Genomic DNA, 20,874 nt, shown 5'->3' with positions numbered 1-20,874 from the left:
TGAAGTTTAATACGTGACTTCTCATTTTAGTTAATAAACATTAAGCACTCCACACTGAGTGTCACAGCACATCAGCGAGTGGAGGGAATATTACCAGAAGCACCTAGGGGGAGATTTCAGTGTTTTTATTTTCTGCTCTTTTCTCTATTTCTGTGTTGCGGTTCTACTGACTTGATGGAATTGCTTCCCAGTGGTAACATACATCATCAGATCCATTAGTGTCAGTGATGAGCCATGTAGGCTATTCCATCAGCAGGCCGGACCACTCGTCCTTCTCCTCCTTCTGTTTCTGACACTCACGTGCCGCGGTAAATCAAAAATCCTTTATGTAGGGCACCCAGAAAATCATGCTCTTGTCTACACATTCCACGAAAATAAACAAGATTACATTTACTTTTGAAGTTTTGACCTATCCTCAGTATTTATGTCATCAATCCTGCATGTGTTTTTCCATGCATCTCTCCACTCTGGCAGGGGGGAGGGACTGTCTTTCTACAACAAATCAATATATCTACCCATGTTAGTGGGCCTAGTACTCACCGCACTGGATGAAAGCTTTTACAAAGCTTTTTGTGGAGAAAGGAGATGATGCCTAACCAGCCTAGGGAGAGTGGAATCACTCAGAACAATGGTGTAATTGAGGATCATTGGGGGGAGTCCCTGCCTGTGTGGCTGTGGGCCCGGGTGTCTCACTGATGTCCACTGGCCTGTAGACCCCACAGCAGAGGCCTTTTTCCCCCTCAGGCATGGATGTGACCTCATTCGACTAACTGTGCTCCAGAATACCCCCGCCCTCCCACCATCCCGCATGCATACACACATGCTCACACACCACATTTATGTGTGTTCTGTTTTTCACAGTCGCTGTGGTCCCTCTGTATGGTCAGCTCACATCATGACTCACAGAGCGTTGCCCTTTCCTTAAAGGGCAGTTTGACCCAAAGCATGCTTTGTAAAGGTCTGACAGAGGAGGAGAAGGGTGGAGGAGAGGCAAAAAGCAAGTGAAGGATGGAGGCTAGTTTTCAGATTCAATAAACAGCTTAAGTAGTTCATATATAAGTTGTAAGGAGTAATAGAGAAGTTGGTTGACAGAAAATTAGAGCTTAAACATTCACTGGTTCCATCGTCAGAATTTAGAAGATTTATTCTTTATCTCTCTTTTATTTCCATACTTTTTGCTCGTCTGTCCACTTTTTTTCCCCCCAACATTTTGAGTTCATGGACAAAACATATATTTGATTTGTCAGACACTAATCAGTAAATTAGTTAAGGCCTATAAATGCCAATACTCGTATAATTCCTTGTACGAATAAGCCAAACCAAAACCTTGAATTTACTCTCCAGTGAAAGAGAGATTACTATCAGCACAAGATGATTGGTGGTGTTTTTTTTCCCTCTCTCCCATCAGCTGTTGCACACAGCACCATGGGTCGATGGATCAGTGAGCCGCCCACTCTCTACTCCTACATCTCAGTGTGTACCTCCTCATTTTGGCCTCCTGCCCAATCTATTTGAAGCATCCCTATCTCAGATTTGTGTCTTCTTTGTAGCCTTTTAATGCAGATAACAGAGATGTCACACAGAAACAATAAGACTGTAAGACTATTCCGTGCATACAGTCCCTCTGTGCAAAACAATGCCTATCTGAATAAAATCAAACAATGCACATTGACCCTGGTAAAAGCAGATAACGTGTATCATGTGCTGTCGAACCACTCACAGCCTGCAGCCCAAAAAGGCAGAGGGATACTGTTTTGTCTCCTCCCTTGATACAGATCCCTCTTCTCTATTGATTAGAGAGCAGACTGAAAGCTACTGAGTACAAGGCTCCATGCAAGGCAAGGTCATGTTAAGACTCAAACCTCAAATGAATAACACACTGACCTTTAACCTCAAGGATGTTGACAACAAAAGAAAAACACTAAGGGGATTATTATTACTTCTCTACCATAAGATTGCCCGTTAGGTCAAATCTGCAGAAAAACACTGTTTTTAGATTCTGTCTGTTTTTTTAAAGTAAATGTTTTGTTGCAAAAAGGATCAATAACTTCACTTTCTCTGTCTGCAGATGGCAGGTTACACCATATGCCCCGTTCTGTCGGAGCAGATGTCACAGGCTCAATGGCTCCTCTAACCGGAGATCGCAAGTCCTCTGCCCCCATCCACTCCAGCCAACCAGTCCTCTTCACCTTTGATGTGCCTGTACGCCACTCACACCATGGCTCCCTGTCCAACAGTGCACCCCAGGACTACCTCCTCCTCCACCAGTGCATGAGCAGGAAGACAGAGAGTGCACGGTAAAGGTCACGACCCTCAGGCGTCCTGTGTCAGTTTCCTGTTATCCGTTAATGCAGGTCAACATACAGGTTTACGGCGCTTCCTCAGTTCAGAAGCCCCTCAGGGGCAGAACTTGTGTTATGGGGGGAAATTATCTGCTTTGTGTACGGCTGTGTTTATGTGTGTGTGATAGGTATTTTGTAAAGATGCTAATGTATTTAAAGTGTTCTGAATGAGGAATTGGCAATAATTATTAATGATATTAAATTTGATTACATTTTTTAGAATTAAAACAGAGTAAAGTAAGTATTGTTTCAGCAGCAAAGAGCCTGATATTATCTATTAAGAATTTATGTTATTTACTGAATTTGATTTAATTTAAAATGGTCATATTCCATAAAGATAAGTCAGGATAGGTGACGTGAAAACACATTTCTAACACAGAATATGTAATTTTATTTTGCAATATTGCTAATTATTTAAAGACAAACATATCACATGGAATAGTCTGCTTTTGGTTATGCTTGTGTATTTAATACTATATCAGATTTTGATCAAACTAATGGGAAAATCCTGTAAATCCAATATTGCCATGAAGCCGACCGGTCGCAAAACAAATCATCAATCAATCATTTAAAGAAATTAAACAACCAAATATGTGCAAGTCAGGAGATTTGTTGAGTAACAACCATGCATGCCTTTAAACGCCCAGCGGGAGAACAAAGGGACCAAGTGTTTATGTTAAATGCAGTCCAGAGATTTCTATTAACATTCACCTCACCTCCTGCCGCCATCATACCCGCTTGCAAGAATCAAAAGGCAGCTTTAATAATGATGCCATTCAGCAGATAGCCGGCACAGTAGATGATCAATGAGGGTGAGGCTGCAATTCATCACTTCTATAGGTTTAGACTCACACGGGGTAGAACTGCCCTCTCAGCCGCACGATTTGCACATAAATCTGCTGTGTTGGACCTCTGCGAAACCCAGGAAATCAAACCTCACAATCCATCTCATCAGCTTTATGCAGATATTTGTGTCAGTCCTTTACTAGCTGCTGCTCAGTGGGTCTGCTAATTAAGACGGGCATCTGGTGATGGAGTACGATTAATTTTAGGATAAAAATCCACTGGTCTGATGACCTAATGTATGAATTAATCAATGCAAAAAGCCCCCATGCAGCCACAATGATGGGAGGCAGGGCGATTAACATAATTATTGATTGATGATTGAAATCCTAAGGAGGCAGAAGAAGAAGAATGAAACCCAGTGCGGCATTTGACATGAAAAAGAAATGAAGTCAGAGAGAGCAAAATGTTATGTCAATATTAATTGTCTTACTTTGATGAATTACTCATTTAAATTGTTAGATTTATATTAAGATTGAACATAACCATTAGAAAACTGCTGTGTGGCTAAAACATCTGCAAAGAAAAGGACCCATTGAGCATATCTTATATTTACACGGGCTAACTGAGTCAGGTGATTGGTCAGCTAACTGGCTAGAAATGACTAAGTTGTATGGTTGCTCCAGTTGGCAGTCAAGGTCAAGCTGTACAAAGGAGCCAGAATAAATGAGTCACGTCCCTTGGGTTCCTAATCAAGGCTGAGAAACTATAGGAAAGTCATTGTCTTCTCTCTCTTACGTGGATGTCTCCCCCTGTAAACATGCTTTGAACAAATCAGCTTTTCTGTGAAGTTTTAGGCGTATCTAAAAAGTTTTTGTAAATATAAAGCTACATTAAGGTGCTCTGGCACTGATGACGAGGTATGTTTTTTAAATGAGTGCTGTGACCTTTAGTGCTAAAGATTCCTCTGAAGTGCTACAGTGCCATCTAGAGGCTATTTGGGTTATTACATTGGAATTTGCATTAAATGCTTCTGTAAAAGAGATGCGTTTAAGCCATTTGTTGCCGTTTTTAGATGAAGGAATGGTGTCTGTCTTCTAGGTGGCATTTAGGTTTTTCAGAAAATGGGCACAATAAAAACTTAATGTCTTTCTGTGTATGTCCTTGTCAATGTCACAGGAGTGCCAGCTTTTCCCAGGCCACACGAAGCAATCTTTTCATGGGGAGCGACTCTGCAGTGCAGAAACTCTCGCATGGCTTTTCCCACTGTCTGAATGGCATGGGTGCTCAGTTGCACGGCTTCTACAGCCTGCCCAAGCCGGGAAAACACCAGTTACCGGGACATGATGACTCTTCCGAGGAAGCGTGTTATGTGCTTCCACGGGGCTACAGCTCTGAGGCACCTGCTCACAGTGGGCTAGGTGAACCTGAGCTGGAGAACGAAGAGCTTTACACCTTCAAAACGCCCTGCAACACCCTCGCCACCATGCACAGCAATGAGCGACCAACTGACAATTACGACCTTCCTACGCCGCCTGGCTCCTTCTACCAGATCCCTCGGACGTTTGATAAGAATCATAATGCCTTAACACCTTCCAGCTCCGAGTCTTCCTGCGCTCCTCCTCCAAGGCCCCCTAAACCCAGTCAGGGGTCAGAGGGGCAATGGGGGAGTCCCCAATCAGTAGGGAGCCAGAACGGAGATATGACGCCTGCAGTGTCGGTTATCCCTCGCAGGAATACTCTCCCAGCTGTTGAGAACATCAGGCTGCACAGAGGTACACTGAATGCAATTTGTGCTTTGTCTGCTTTCCTTATACATTCCTCCTGAATGCCGCGTGTTTGTTTTGTTTAACACAACCTCGGCTCACTTATTTGAGAATGAGCATTTTACCTGTTTCCTGTTTTCAAATGCAAGTCTGACTCAATCAGTCGGTTCTTTTGTGGTATTGCAGAAAATGTTTGCTTCCTGTTCCTCCCCCCTCTTTCTCTCACTCTTTCCTTCTATCTCTCATTTTACTGATTTAACGCTAGCAGCTGAGCAGAAACAAACAGGCCAGTCCAGCAGACACTGTTCTGTTTGAGACGCTAATGAAATTCAAGCCATGCAGCCTGCTCCAGAATGCCTCGTTCCAGGCTGATAAGCAATGAAAAAAAACTTGCAGACACAATGCATGGCCTCTTATTATCCTGTGTTCTCTGCTCTGCTGAGCCCTTGCGCAGGTCTCGTATAGACTGTGACAAGAACTGACCTGTGACCCTTGTTAGTAAGGCTACAGGCTGTTCACACACCTGTACAGCAAAGACTAATTATAAGCCATTGAAGCATTTAATGAAATATGACGTGTTTTGTTTCTTTTTATTAGAAAGATAAGTTTAATTGCTGAAATGTCAGGCATTCTGTCTAAATCGTCCTTCATTGGAGGATTATTGTACAATATTTGACCCAGTTAGGTTTACTCTTTTACACTTCTTTTCCTTTTTGAGTTTATGGCAGTGTTAAACATTGATTTCTGTCTTTGTCTGTCTCCACAGGCTCCTCCTTTGAAACTAACAGCCACCACCGTCCCATCCATTTCAATAACTCAGGCCAGTCTGTGGAGTCTGTCAATGATGGGTTCAGCTCCTACCTGGTGAGTCACTCTCTCCTTTAACTGCACTCCCTCCTCAGACAGACAGTGTCAGCACTAAATCATGAACTGCAGATAAAAAATGGTATTCTACTATATTTACTCCAACTGCTGCGGTTTGCCTGCAATACTGAGCCCAGAGAGTTTAAGAGAGTCATGTGCCCTTTGTCTCTTTTGACATCAGAGAACCAAAGCCCCTCTGACACGCTCAGACAGCGGCAACTCGGATGACAACTATGTGCCCATGAATCCTGGCTCCTCGCCACTCAGCGCCGCCCAGGCTGACAGTCCTAAGAATATCTACATCCCAATGAGCCCCGGGCCACATCACTTTGATTTCCCAGGATTCTCTGCAACATTACCTGCCCGCAAGGGGAGCAGCGCCTCGCTCTGTCACCGGCCCAGCCGTCTCAGTGATGTCACACCACCACCTATCAACCGCAACCTCAAACCAAACAGGAAATGTGAGTGTTTTAAAACTAAGTTCTCACACATCTAATCAATGCTTCTTTAAATTTCTGTTTAAAACCTCAAATCAGCTCTAAAGTCTGAATCGCTGTTTGTTTTAACAAAGACATTGTGTTTTGTTGACAGTGTCTGCTCTTGTTTTTCACAGCAAAGCCAACACCTCTTGATTTGAAGAACAATGGGATCATTGATGAGCTGCCATTTAAGAGTCCAGTCACCATGTCCTGGACACGGCCCATGTGAGTCTCATATCAATCATTTAAGCAAGGTCACCAAAGGCCACACACACACACACACACACACACACACACACATGCTCAGTGTGATGGTACAGATACGTTCTGTATTACGTTTGTGCCTGATATCAGACGATAGCAGCACTTACAGCTCTGTCTGCTTTACTTCAGGCCTGCTATGAACTCCATGTCCTCCCAACATTGTCGACCCATCTCGACACAAAGCATCACCAGCACTGACTCTGCAGACAGTGAAGAGAATTATGTGGCTATGGTGAGTCCCTGTAGCTGGAGGGGAGATTGGGAGAGCACATTGTGTTCTTTGTTTTAATGATCTATTTGTTTGCATGCTACGCTTACTCACTGCACCCTGTGTGAGTAAAAACCTCCCTCTTGTCCCTATTAGCAGAACCCAGCGTCTACCTCCCCAGCCGTGAGTGGCACCAGCAGCCCGGCCCCTAGGAAATGTGGCAACGTGGACTACCTAGCATTGGACTTCCAGCCTGGGTCCCCCAGCCCACACAGAAAAGTATACAGATGATTTCACAGAGTTAAATTGTAAAAGCATTTGTTTTAATTTTTATCACAGTGCAGTCCACTCTAAGGTCAGTTTTTCACTCCTGCCTTATCTGTCCACAGCCCTCTACATCCTCAGTGACCTCTGACGAGAAGGTGGACTATGTGCAAGTTGACAAGGAGAAGACCCAGGCCCTGCAGAGCACCATGCAGGAGTGGACCGATGTGCGGCAGTCTACTGAACCGGCCAAGGGGGTCAAGTCCTGACACTGACCCGTAGAAAAAAAATAGAAAACAAATGAGACTCATAAGTGCAGCATCTCCGGTATCATGTTTCTATCATTACTATGAATATTGGTTGGCCTTGTTTAAGACTGAAATATTTGGACACAAAGCCATAACCTATTCTGCGCCGGTTCTCTGTGATGATTTTTTGATGCAGTACCCTGCGAGCATGCAGGATATCAGGCCATGCAGGTGAAGTGCTCTGCAAAGCTCTTCATGCAGACTGTTATAACAGTGTATGGATAATTGAACAATTGTGTGTGAAAATATCATCCTTACTCATCATTCCATTCTTTAATACCAAGTGTGCTGTCCCACCAGCTCGGTAACAGTCAAACATTTTTTGTATCTAGCAGGTAATGTACCCCACTGCTGCCATTTAAAAGAGTAGCAGAGGCTAACTGGTCGATAACCATATTAATATACTGTAAGAGTACGCTTACTGGGTCTCAGGAATGCCAAGATGCACTCCAATTTTGGCATGCAGGCAGACTCTCTCTTCTCACTTCAATCTATCATTTGTGCTGAGTCTTGCAGAAGCAGTGAAGAGATTATTTTCACTGCGGGCAATAATTTCAGCTTAGCAGTGCATGTCTGGCAAGAGAAGGGGGGGAAGGGGAGGGGGCGGGGGGTGCTGCCTTACAAATACGTTAAAGCCCGTGTCAGAAGCCCTAATGATTACGTTACATGGATCCTGCCTCTGTTTCAATTAAGTATGAGCCCAAACCATGTTTAAAAGCTGTCAGGTTGGATGGCAGGCCAATAATTCTGGTGCAGGTACAGAGTCAGTAACGTTTAGCTGTTCCAAATGAAGAAAATTAAGACGGAAGAGAAGAAGAAGCATCTTGTATCTTTGTAGGTTTGACTAGAGCGGTCAATTCACTTCAGGTGATATTTGAAAACATTTCATTTTAAATGTGCACTGACTAAGAAAATGGAGTAAAATAAAGCAGGAGGTGTACTTTCCAGGAGTTCAGTTATCCTCTCTCTGATTCTCTCGGTCTATCCCCCAGAGAACATCGACACAAGCTAAGGAGAAGCAGAATAACATATTTATGTTTTCTGGAATTCAACCACTCACTGATGTATGTCTTTGGTCTTTGATATGCCTCACACTACAGCTATGTCTCTGAAGAATAATTGTTTCCTGTATGTAAATTATTAATAGAATGACATATTTGCAGCGCATCTTGTTGACTGTTAGAAATTTGATGCACTTGTCTGAGACAAAAAGTGCACTGCAGTAATGTACAACTGTGCTTTTCTCGCAAAGGCAGCCTACCACAATGAAGATTTGCCAGTGATCATAGTCACTTAAAATTAGTTGAGGATGGAATGTTTTCTTAATTTCCTGAACTCTTCTATTTGTTTAATTTGCCTTATATTTTCATTTCAGTGGAGACTGTAAATTTTGCCTTGGAGATATTATTATTCACAATATATTTCAAGTAAGAGCCATATTGTATTTAGACAACTGAATGATCAGTTTCTAGTTCAACATAAGTCCAGTATTTCATTGTGGGCTGGAACCACTGAAGGGTGAATCCCTCTTTAATCTTAATATGAATAGTGTGGCCATACAGTGCTTGATGGTATTATTGATTATTCCATTAAGATTTACTTCTTAATGTTTTTTCTACCATTTTTACTGCTTTTTGTATTCTTTTTATCATTATTTTCTACTGATTAGTGTAAGGAAGTGATATTCACAAGGGTCGGGTCAGACTAGATTAAGCTAAGTTTGTTACAGCGTGAATTTTGTTTCTTCTCAAATTTCCAGATTAAATTTTATGATCTGTACATGACATGCGGAGGCTGGCAGTTTGAGTTGCACTGGCAAAGCCTTCCCGGGTGAACTGTGATTCACAAAGAGGGAGCAGGAAAGCAAAGACTGAAAAAAAGCCTGTCTCTCTGTCAGTCTCTGAAGTGAAATGGATGTGTAATTTATTATCTAGAGAGACCCGTTGTAAGCAGAAGAGCTGTGTATGTGTTGTGGTAGATTGTGAGTTTTAGTATGTTAAGTGACAGCCTGACTGGGCCAGATTGAAAACACTGCTCAGATCTACTGTCAGACTGTCACTGAGTTGACGTACTGTACTAGTAGAGATCATTTTTTTATACCACTGTTATTGCTACTACTGAAAAGCATTTTCAGATTGCTTGTGTGTTAATTTATTAATTTATTGTGCATTTTGCAATTGATAATGTAAAAAGGAAAAAAACAAAAACCCACCAACCAAGGAAACCTTCTCTCTACTAACATTGATGTATGCAAAGTGTCTTGATTTAGTGAAGCAATATTACAAAAGATGCCAGTGTGGTGGTAATGTGGTACAGTTCATTTGGGATACACAAGAATACAATACTTTGTTATTCCTGTATAAAGGTAGACTTAAACTGTGGTCATAGAATAAATCAAGAAGTGAAAGACTTGTGTTAAGGTTCCTCTTTAAATATAAACCACAACACTGTTTTCTGGCAGCCACGACACCATTACTCATCTCTGACCCACACATTCTTAATTGATGCTGTAATGCTCAGAAGTGTAACGTCTGCTGCCCTCTGTTGTGAGCGACAGCAGCTGCATCCGTTGGAATCGATAGATAACAAGTTGCTGTAATTGAGGGTTTAATCCATTCAGGTTTTATCTGTAAACATGCCAACAGTTTGACTGTATTCATGCCTGTATATTGAAAAGTAATTTAATACAGTTTGACAGTGCCTCAGCTTTATGTGCATTCTTTAAACACAGGAAACTGTGTAATTATTTAAATCACAAAATGATATCTCTAAAATATCATGACAATAATTATACCTAGAAGTAACACTTAACCTCAAGTAAATGTTGAATAAAATGAATAAAAATGTAATTAAATAGTTGTTAAATAAACATGATTATGCTTCATGATTTGATCATGAAGCACCATAACATTTCCAGTAATGAGCAATGACTAGTAGGCCTACAATGTTTCCCTATAAGGAAAATAAAAATGACTAGCTTGCGAAAAAATGTCTCAGTAAACCATGGTCCTAATGACAGATCACTTGACTAACTGTTTAAGAACGGCAGCGTAAAAAAAAAGGCAATGAAAAGAATTTTCCTTTAATCCCACTCCTTCAAACTGACCTTTTCTCCTGCATATCAGTGATACTGTCTCTGCTAAAGGTCAGAATTGGCCCTCATGAATTAGTCTGCTACTGCAATAGGCAGAAAAACCCCCAAACATTTTCTGCACTATTTATATTATTATGGACTCTCTCTCTCTCTTCTTTCTTTGGCCCCATGTAGCCCGGTGTTGCTAGCTGTTATCAGGAGAATCAGCTGTTAGCCAAACCGCTGTTAGCCCAGCCGGCTTAGCAGCTAGTTCGCTAGTCGGCAACTAGCTCTGCTTCTTTCTTTAGTCCTTTATCCAGATCAGCGTCGTAAACCAGGCAGGGTTTCAGCGGTCAGTCCAATGTCCTTGCTCCAAAATCAGTGGTCGTGAAGTTCAGAAAAATAGTCAAAAGCCAATTACCAACACACAAACACAACAAACTGACTGACAGGAAGCTGACTGACAACGGGACAGGAAGGTGACTGACAACGTCACTGACTGAAATGCTCACGTAATCAATCCCGTCTTTGCTCGCTGGCCCTTTTTGAGTGGACTTCAGGGTTCTTCTGTTTCCTTCTTTACAAAAACATGCACCCTGTCTCTGAGATCGTCGGCCTGCAACGGTTACTGATTCCTAAGTAGCCTCGATTTTATCTACCTTGTTAGGCGTTGATGAACAACACATTAAGCAGGCAGTATACTGCTTCGTTAAATAGATATCAATTAAAAGAGAAGCGTTAGATAGGCTTGCAGATTTGAGCCCAATCAGCTCCATAAAATTAGGGACCTCATTTGGACAGCGTACACGCAGATGTGGAGAGCCAATCAGATCTTTTTATTGGTTAATTGGTAAACTGGCCCATTTAGTCTGTCTGCGTGTTCACTTTAGAGAGGTCGATGGATGCGTCTCAAGTATAAATCATCTTTCTGCCTGCATAGGACCATATATGCTTCAGCTGATGTGTAAGTATGCTTTCATTTGTGCCCTTATTATTAATAAGTTAAGGTGCTTTTCGACAGCAGGAACTTTCCCAAGGAACTTGGAACCTTTTGAGGAACTCTGTGCGTTTCGATAGCAGGAACCAGGGTATAAATTTAGTTCTGGGGTAATTGATTTACCCCCTGAAAAGTCCCTGCTCTCCAAAAGGTCCAGGAACTTTCAGGGCGGGGCCTGCAGTGCTGATTGATTCTGATTGGTTGAGTACTTGCACTGTTTTATTTCACCCGCCATGTTTAAAAGACTGCAGCTCTAAGCTCACTCTTATCATTGTGCTTCGAGATTGTTTATCACCATCCTTTGAGATGGAGTCAGAGAAGAAACGACACATGGACCGACGACGAGGTGCAGGCTGTATTGAGCTGTTCCTTGAAGAGAAGTTCCTGGAACTAAAAGTTCCTGGTACTTTTGGTCGAAAAGCACCTTTAGTGATCTGTGTTTTACTGTAACTTTACTTATATGCTGCTAACGAGACAGTAACATGTGTAACATGATTTTAGTACAACCAAATTGAAGCTTTGTTTGACAGTTTGGCTTCTTTGGGATTAATTGCATGATGTATATCTTATGTGGTACTAACACCCTGTGATACGACTTTAAACGATACTGATCAAGTTTAAAGGTCAAATTCTAGTCAGTTATTGTGATGTTTCTGTTATTCTAGAATCCACAGCCAAAGTAAACCTGTCATGCCTCTTAGTTTAGTAAAATACACTGCAAGCAGTGTTATCTAAAAGAAATCTCCAACGCCATTAAAATATGTTGTTTTGAATCATAACTATTCTATGAAAGCTGCCACTGCTTTATCTTGGTTCTTCTATATGCAATAATCTGTAGCATTGGTGTCACATTTAACAAACACTAAGACCTCCCTCCCTCTCCTGTTACAGTCCAAGCCTTGCAGGACAGTTCACCTTTCACACCACTAGAGTGTGCTTTCGGACCCCGCAACATCCATATGAGTGCATCATGTCAAAAGAGGAATGTTCGTACAATGAGGGTCTGTGTATTGTAGTTCCGCTATTGCCTCGGTGCACCACACGGACAAACGATTGTCAATGGACTATGTGAGACGGATCTCAATCGGTTTATGAAACGGCTCCCTGTGCTTCGCCTGCGTGCTTTTTGACTTGTAATTTGCAGCCAGATTCTTCTTATCCGGATGTTAAGAGAGAGACTGAGTGAAAGGACTCATTTCCAAACAAAAATGCCGTGAGTCTTGAAGTTTAGTGTGTTTGTGTGTTTGTAGATTCTCCTATTCTGCGACCAGTCGCTCACTTTACATTTATAGTTAGTCTTTTTTGACTGTTTAATAAATGTGGCACGTTTTTGATAAAGTAAGCTGACAATGTGCCAGGGATGTAGCCTCCGTTGAAACTGAAGTTGTGCGTGCTATGATTTTGAATCATCCCAGGGATTCATATTGAATATAATTTATCTGTGAGCAGAGGTCGAGTCGTTAAGCAAGAGCGGATTCATTCCAGCTGTGAGTCCATGAGCCTCTTGTGTTTGTAAATCATTTCAGTTTTAATTATAAGCTGACACAGAAACACCCCTGAGGAGGAAATCACTAATAACGTTCTGTAACATTTAGACTTTTTAATGCCTCTGGTGGAACATAGAGTTCATGTGGATCTTATCTTACTTTATAGACTAGTGTTTTTTAATCTTTGATATCACCATAACATTTCCTATCAGTTTGACCAGATAATTGTGGACACGTTTCTTAAACAAATATCAAAGGCTACATCGTTTCTCTCTCGAGTGACTGTGCGTGCAGTGTAGTATTTTTCTTTCCACATGGGATCCTAGCCGAGTCCATACGTCTTGTTTCCTTCCATGCCCGTACTGTGGTCCATTATAAGCTCAGTGGACCTCAGTCTCAATAAAGTTGTTAGGGACCTGCGGGCATGGGAGAAGCGACCCCTGCTCAGGCTGCTGCAGGGGCATTCGTACCCATGTTGGGTGTCGGTTTAGGAACTATGCCCGGTGGGGTGGGCACCGGGCCGGTGGTCGCCACCTCAAGAGGCTCCGCGGTGCCACAGCTGCACAACGCCATCGTGGAGCGTTTACGCGCCCGCATAGAGCTGTGCAGGAGGCACCACTCAACCTGCGAGAACAGATACCAGAGAGGTCAGGCTGAGAACTCGGACCGGGAGCACGAGAGCACGCTTCACCTGCTCAACATAGTCCAACAAGGTCCTGGGAACCGAAAGACAAAGGGCAGCCGGGGATCGAACCAGCAACCTCCAGAGTACAACAGGGCCAACGGAGAGCAGAAGGGCACTGAGGGCGAGCAGAAGATCTCCACGCGCATAGCGGTGAGTTCTTGGGGGGCACTGGTTGGTGATGGTGACAGTCAAAGATCATCTGAATGGTAGTGATGATGCGGATGGTGATGATGATGCTGGTAAAGCTTATGGTAACAGTGACACAACGATGAGGATGGTGGTGATACAGCTGCTGTCACTTGTAAGGGAGTGTTGTGTGACAGTCTGCTGGTTTGGCTTCAGTGATGTTTTTATTCGTGTTTGTCCACAAAAATACTCTTCTGTGACGAACATCCAGACCAAATGGCTCCATAGTCAGGAACTGCTTTAAAATGAGAGAAGGAAACTCTTTATTTCTAATGTTGTTGATTAGAGGAGCCTGTGAAGTAGATGGGATAACACAGGATTGTTTGCAAAGCATATTTTTTTTTCAGAGGAAATTGTTTTGGGGTCATTGGGCCGTGGGGATGTTTTGCGTTTACTGCAAACCATGTCAGCAGCTCTACTACGCAGCTGATCCAAACACAGGGATGCAGATGCTTTCTGTGGCTTGTTTAACCCATTTTATGTGCATGTTATCTCATTTTGCAGTGCAGATAATTGTGTTTCCTTTATGTGTCAAATGAAGTAACAAATACTCAAGAGGATGCTACCTGTTATTTGCAAAGAGGTTCTTAACAAAAGGACTGTTTGTTTCCAAGGGCTCCTGTATTTAAAGCAGGGTGTGCAATTCTCGTTCAGTATACTATTTGTCTAATTCAGCAACTTACACCTCAGCTGTCTGCACTGTGTGTGCGCTGACAAACAACGTGATGTTTGTACACAGCCCTGGCTTTTAATATGGACAACAAACAAAGTAGCTTTGTACAAAACATCCATCCAGTTTTCAACAGGTAGTGTTCAAGCACTGAACTCAAACCTCTGCTGGCTAATCTCTCTGTTCCTGGTCCCTGTTAATGAAGACCAGACCATGATGCAATAAAAAATGCTTCTTGTTTTAAGGCTAACTTACTGTAGGGTTGCAGCCAACAGATTTCACTATATTACTTATAAGTCAGTTGATAGAGTTGTTTCCCTGACAAAGTTTCCAGGCTCAGTATGTAAATTTGAAGAATCCTTAAAGTTAAGGATATGAGGATACTATAGGGACAGTATAGTTTACATGTTCCCTGAACAACAGAGCCTTGCAAAGAACACAGCGTAGGGAAACTAAGCTGTGAAACACAGCAGGACTTTCTGTGTGCCTGCTAGTGCTGATAGGACCGACTTCCTGCACGGCATCTGTTAAGGGCACAGCCAGTGAGATATGAGATTATTTTGTTGTTTTCTTTCATTGGGCATGAGGGAGTTCAGCATCGAGACTGTGAATTATTTCCCAAGCTGCGTTTTAATATAAAGTCAACATGGTGAAAGCTTGCAGATGTCCCTGCTCTAGACTTGCTTGAGATGTCGGATGGAAAAATAAACAATGTAATATTTTTTTCCAGTAAAGCCATAAAAGGGCAGCGATGATTGTTCTGTCAGTTCATTTATTGTCATCGCTGGGATTGGGCACGGGACAGCCTCTACATGTCATGCAACTGTATTAGCCTCGCCTTCATCATGACTCTCACATACAAGAAAAGTAGATTTTCCATGATTTATTGTGACAATATAAAGCTCAGTTCAGCCTTTTATTTTCTACATAGTGAGTTTTCATGCTCAGCTCAAGTTCATCTGTGAAACATGATGAGAGGTAAGACGCAACAACACCATGGATTATATTGACTGTCTAAACGAGGTCAGGGAACATCATTATCATGTTCTGTTTCATTTTTACTGATGTTGACTCTGGAGTTGCGTGTTCTACATAAAACTGATGAGAGCAGCAAGATGGTGAGAAGGAAATGAAGTCCTGGCGCACATGTTTGTATCAACCCTGAGGTTAATATGTTTCTCACAACTCATGATGATTGGGTGAAGCAGAACAGCAGCCGTTGCAGAAATTCCCCTCAGTGCGTTTAAACCGCTTCTATCCAGCATTAGCACTGCAGGGAGGTCTTTCTCAAATGTATTCAAATTGAGTAAAATGTAGAATAACTTACAAACGTATATTCTCTGGTTATAAGAATAATACATCTTGTGTTTCAAATATTTCCTGGAGTGCAGTAGTAGTTCACCATTCTGCTAAATGAAGAAGTAAGGCTTCTACAATGGCCACATGTGTGCATGTTATTGACTGTTCACATTGGAATTTGCTATGGAAATGTACACCAAGTGAGGGGCAAACAACACAATGGATTATGACTAGCTGGGAGTGCAGAGTGAGCAGCACTTAACAACGGTGCTCATTGAGACCAGATTAACAAAGGATATTCTTTTAGATGAAATTGGAGAAACCGGGAAGAAGAGATGAGAGCTTACTTATCCGAGGACTCAGAAAATGATTTCTGAAAAGCGTGTTTGAACTCGTCGAAACCTTTTAGACATTCATATTGTAGATTGTTTTTTTCAACACTACTTTTCCGATCTTTTCTTTCATACCTGTGTCAGTTCTCAGCACAGAAATAGGTCAGAGTAGAGCTTAACACGAGTCCTGTATTACAATGTAGACATTCAGTTTATCAGATCGGGATACAGCAACCATCTTACAATGTCTGTCAACAATACAGACAGTGAGTATGCAAACTACAGGCTTAACAAACAGTGATACACCCTCGCCATGCATTGTCATGCCCTATTATCATGTGTTTAACAAATGGCTCACGAGGCACCTTCTTGAAAGATTTGCTGACCATGAAACAGTTTGAAGCACAAGGCCCCCATATAAATGTTTAGAGCCACTGAATACATTTCCTGCGTGTGTTTACTTTAAGTCAAACAGGCCTTGAAAAAGCAGTAGACGAGGGATGCCTGGTGATTAACAGTCCTGTGTGCACGGGGAGAATTTTGTTATTTCCCGGTCTCGTTGCTGTGACAGATCTGGGAACTCCAGGCCAAAAGCAGCATGCGCTCGGAGAGAAAGTGCTCTGTGGGCTGATATGTTTGCCCGTTGTGTTTGCCCACTTGCGACTCTACGTGCACCACACGGCAGCAGCTCTTTAAAAGGCAAAGCAATGAGGAATATTGGTCATCTAATGGTCTTAAAAACAAAAGGACAGAACCCCGCTGTCGCCAGCTTAAATCTCACCTTCATGTCATCCTCCTGTCGGTTTAACTTTGTATTGATTAGACCACCACATAAGGGGCACAAGATTTTTACCAGGGTTGGAAAGCTTTGCTCCAAATTTAGCCTTTTTTCCTTTGATATTTTTATCTTACATAAATGATGATAATAAAACAAGGATTGAAAATAACTCTCTGCATGTATTGAATAGGAAGACAATGAAATGATAATGATGGGTCTCAGTGTAACAGTGCCTAGTTTTAAATGGTCCAACACAAAAGGGCATCTGTTGCAGATTATAGTCAGTTAAGACAAATGTGTAGAAAGACCATTTTTATTTAACATTAATTAATTATTAAAAAGAAACAACACGTTCTGCACGGCCAGTTTACTATCTGGCACACACCACTCACACCTCTTGATTCTCAGTACTGTAACTACAACCACCAGCTGACCAGTGGAGTGACGGCTTACTCAGATATCATGGAGAAAAAGAAATTCCTTGTACTCTCTTGTGGTCATGTATGATGGATGAAGAGTGTGTGAGTGTGGGGTGGGGTGTGTACTGTAAGTGCTTCCTGGCATACCCTGTTTGGCTGCTGAACTGAATCAGAGCTGCCGGTGGTCTGATCTCAGCCTGGCTCGGCTGTGATGTGAAACAATTAGCCCAGGTCCATGGGGGCCACCCACAGTGAAGCCCACAGCTTTACCCGACCCTGTAGATCCAGCGATGATCCACGTTCATCGCATACAATGCTTCCATGTCGTCACGGGAAGGCTGAAGTTTCTCTTACAGGAATAGCTGGCCTTCAGTTTGTCTGAATGCTGAATTACTGAGTGTCCCCTTTAGTGAACTCGCTGTGGGTGCCGTTTATTGACAGCACGAGTACCCTGAAAGCTGGTGATTAAGCTGCTCTCATTGTTTAGACTGTAACTGTGAGATGAGGCGAACATCTCCTACTGTTCTGATTAAAAGACATTAAGATAGGCCTGCGTGTACTGCAGGAAAGACATCGTTTAATCTCCTCCCTTTATTTGGGATTAGTGCTCATTCCAAGATATGGTTTTTAACACAGCCACAATCCAATTCTACTTAGGCATACATCATTTTGTGGCGTGGAATATGTAATGAAAATGTCCTCTATTATTTAAATCTAGCATTTATAATGTAATAAATGTCCCTGTATTCTGTTTTCAAGAATTTGTCAGATTTGCTCCATGTAGTAATATAGTTTTAAAATTAGTCACAAGGAGGTATTGATGGTTCACGATACTGGACCCTAACTGATTAAGGATGTAATACTACTTTGATTTGGTATTAATAGAGGTCAATATTGGGGTGCTGGTTTAGCTTAGTTGGAAGAGCAGGTGTCCCATATACAGAGGCTACAGTCTCTATAATAACAAGGCAAAAAGCCAACATAATAATAATACTAATAGAAATAGAAATAGAGGTCAATATAAAGTCCATATTTACATTTCTCAATTTTCCAGGCTGAATGCAACGAAATAACTGCATAAAACTCAAGTACGCTATGTTGTGTGATTTACACTGTTATTGCTGTATTTCCATATTTATTTGTTTTCAGGCAGTAACATGTTTGCAGTGTGGCTATCATGGCTTCTCCATCCATAAATTAGTCGTCTAATTGACACCACATAAACAGAAGGAAGACGAGAAACTCAGCAGCAGTTTTTTTACTGATACACATCAGCCAGATTTACTGACTTATGTAATAAAAGTTATGGCCATGTAACATCATGTTCTAGACGTTCCACAGTCGTATCTGAGGGCAGTTCATAAATTTTAAGCACCAAGTAGTTCTGCGTAAGCACAGCTTGTCTTTAAGGAAGGGGGGAGTGGTAGGTTAATATCACACACAAGGCTAATGCTGTGGCTTGTCAGTTTCCAGGAAATTAGTGCCTCTGGAGGACGTTTGTTTGGACATTATGTTGATTCTGACTTAGTTAATAGCTACTGTATCATCTTTTGGCTAAATCGTCCATGAAATGAATGTCTCTATTCCCACTGAACATAGTTTTATGATAACGTCAGCGTACGTGCATTCTAAACAACTTAGCTACACATAAATTTTATGATGGTGATTGCTGTGTCCTCGAGGGAGAGCGGGGTACAAGCTTCGACAAGCTCCTCTTTTTGTAACTTACTCAGACTGCGGATTTTTAAGTGGTACAAAACAGAGTTCACTGATGACTGACGTTTCTCAGAGGAGCTTTGCTTTTCAATCCCTTTGAGTTAATGACTAGATCTACTACATTTATTATATTCAATCTGATAAACTGCAGCGCTTAGTATTTTCCAATTTCAGAATAAATCAGGATTTTCAATAAATCATCAGTTCTAGTTTGATGCTGATCAAATGTCAAATGAATGTCTTTAGTCCTAGCAGATGTGATGTGTCTCACTGCCTCCAGAAGATCAAACTGTTCATTGCCTCCCCCCCCCCACCCCCTCTTTCCCTTGTCTATCCAGTCATGGTAGCTGTTGCTGGCTAGCATGCTCAAAACAATGTTGTAAATGCCAGAAAACATGTATCACTTCCTGTGCACCAGTGGATATTTCCCAGAAAAGACCTTCTAAGAGACTGGATGCATGTGCATTAAAAACGTTTCTGAGTGGAGCATGGAGAACATATGTCTTAACTTAAAGGCCTTGTTTAATACTTAACAAAACGGTTGTAATGTCAGATAAGCACAGTGAAGCTGAGTCTTTATTGATTGTGCAGTTTTTGTACTTCAGAAAAACATCCTTGTGTGACTCAAGCACAGAGAACGTGTCCTTATTCCTTTGTCTTAATAACATTTGTTTTACCACAGCTTTGGAAATATAATTTAATATCTAAGAGAGGTAGAAGGACTGTGATCATCTTGTTCGTGAAGATAACCCATTGCGCTGGAACAGTATATAACTATACTACAGTCAGACACATCGGATGTTTGCTAATAAAGCTGATAAGACGTAATCTGTAGTTTTTACTTTGACTACTCTGGTTAAAGAAAACAATGTAAGTTGAAAGCAATCTAGGAACATTTTAATATATTGTTTGGATGATACTCTAAATGTTCTCTCTGTAGAAATTTAAGTACAACCAGTGTGATTCCTCTCAAAAAGACAAGGCTCAGCAAATGTGGTGTCATGTGAAAGCAGCAGCATCGGTTGGAAATAGTTCTCTGTGAATCTGGGACATCGCCGTACCTGGCAAGATTTGCATCGCCTTCTCTTCCTGAAATGAGCACACTTTCATTTTTTTTTCTGGACTAATTTAGATTTGGTATCAGGTTCCATGCTAACAAAAAACACATATTGATAAAAAAACAACACGGAAACAAAAAAGAACATATGATCCAAAGAAGTCGGAAGTTTCCAGGCACCCAGCAGGGCAGTGAGGATGTGTGTCAAATCAAAGGCGTTCACGGATCATCTGTTATACAGTATCTCAAGTAGTGGTGTCTTAAAAACCCCCTCATCCTCCATCCCTCCTCTCACTCAACCACCCGTCACACACACACACACACACACACACAACCCACCCTGCCGCACACGCCTCATGTTTTATTCAGTGGCCTATGGGAAGGCTGTGTCTGTCTTTGAAGAGTGCTGCCGAAATCATGTAGTAGACCCATCTCATCCTCAGTCTTCAAGGGCTCATACAGTATAAGTGTGTACATGCTCAGAGGAACGCAGGCCTTTAGACAGTCCAGGTGGGCCAGGTCTGCTGTGCTTCTGGATGAAGCGTATAATAGCCGGCCTTTAGGGTAAATTTAGCCTCTAGTTTTACTTGAAGTACTGCCCGTCTCAGGTTAAAAGCTTTTCCCTTAGACTTCTCGTTGCTGTCCTTGGCTGCCGTCCGGAGCCTCTAGCAGAGCTTGCAAGGTAACAGCTTTACCTTCAAACAACATGTCCACATTGTTGAAAATACATTATCAGCATCAACCTTGCAACATTTCCTCCCTGGTGGCGCAGGTTGTTTCTGTGTGTCCAAGCTGCTGATTTATACCCAGCATAGTAATGAATAACAGGTCGTGCGTGTCTTTGGCATTGTTTGTCTGCAGTTTATAAACCAACAGAGCAACATGTCTAGTGCTAAA

General features: G+C 42.0%; 2 protein-coding genes across 3 annotated transcripts in view; both read left to right on the top strand.

The window, feature by feature from the left end:
* The window catches only part of gab2 (GRB2-associated binding protein 2), a 32,042-nt gene extending 24,285 nt beyond the window's left edge, over positions 1-7,757 (top strand). Inside the window, exons 3-10 of one of the 2 annotated variants that reach the window (XM_069668397.1) lie at positions 2,069-2,297; positions 4,305-4,900; positions 5,658-5,755; positions 5,937-6,216; positions 6,369-6,459; positions 6,628-6,730; positions 6,866-6,985; positions 7,096-7,757. In XM_069668397.1, the coding sequence (XP_069524498.1) occupies positions 2,069-2,297; positions 4,305-4,900; positions 5,658-5,755; positions 5,937-6,216; positions 6,369-6,459; positions 6,628-6,730; positions 6,866-6,985; positions 7,096-7,239 (1,661 nt within the window). In that variant the 3' untranslated portion in view covers positions 7,240-7,757. Of the gene's footprint in view, positions 1-2,068; positions 2,298-4,304; positions 4,901-5,657; positions 5,756-5,936; positions 6,217-6,368; positions 6,460-6,627; positions 6,731-6,862; positions 6,986-7,095 lie in introns of both variants that reach the window. The other variant, XM_069668396.1, reaches the window with a different exon arrangement.
* Positions 7,758-12,394: 4,637 nt separating this feature from the next.
* maml2 (mastermind like transcriptional coactivator 2) overlaps positions 12,395-20,874 on the top strand; it is a 32,823-nt gene continuing 24,343 nt past the window's right edge. Inside the window, exon 1 of the mRNA XM_069669144.1 lies at positions 12,395-13,670. Within this exon, the coding sequence (XP_069525245.1) occupies positions 13,260-13,670 (411 nt within the window). The 5' untranslated portion in view covers positions 12,395-13,259. The remainder of the gene's footprint in view (positions 13,671-20,874) is intronic.

The sequence above is a fragment of the Semicossyphus pulcher genome, unplaced genomic scaffold, assembly GCF_022749685.1.
Source record: "Semicossyphus pulcher isolate SPU_LCO1_2020_fin unplaced genomic scaffold, fSemPul1.0.p SCAF_19, whole genome shotgun sequence".
Lineage (NCBI taxonomy): Eukaryota > Metazoa > Chordata > Actinopteri > Labriformes > Labridae > Semicossyphus > Semicossyphus pulcher.
Note: the sequence above shows the minus strand (reverse complement) of the source record. Positions and strands in the feature narration are given on the sequence as shown.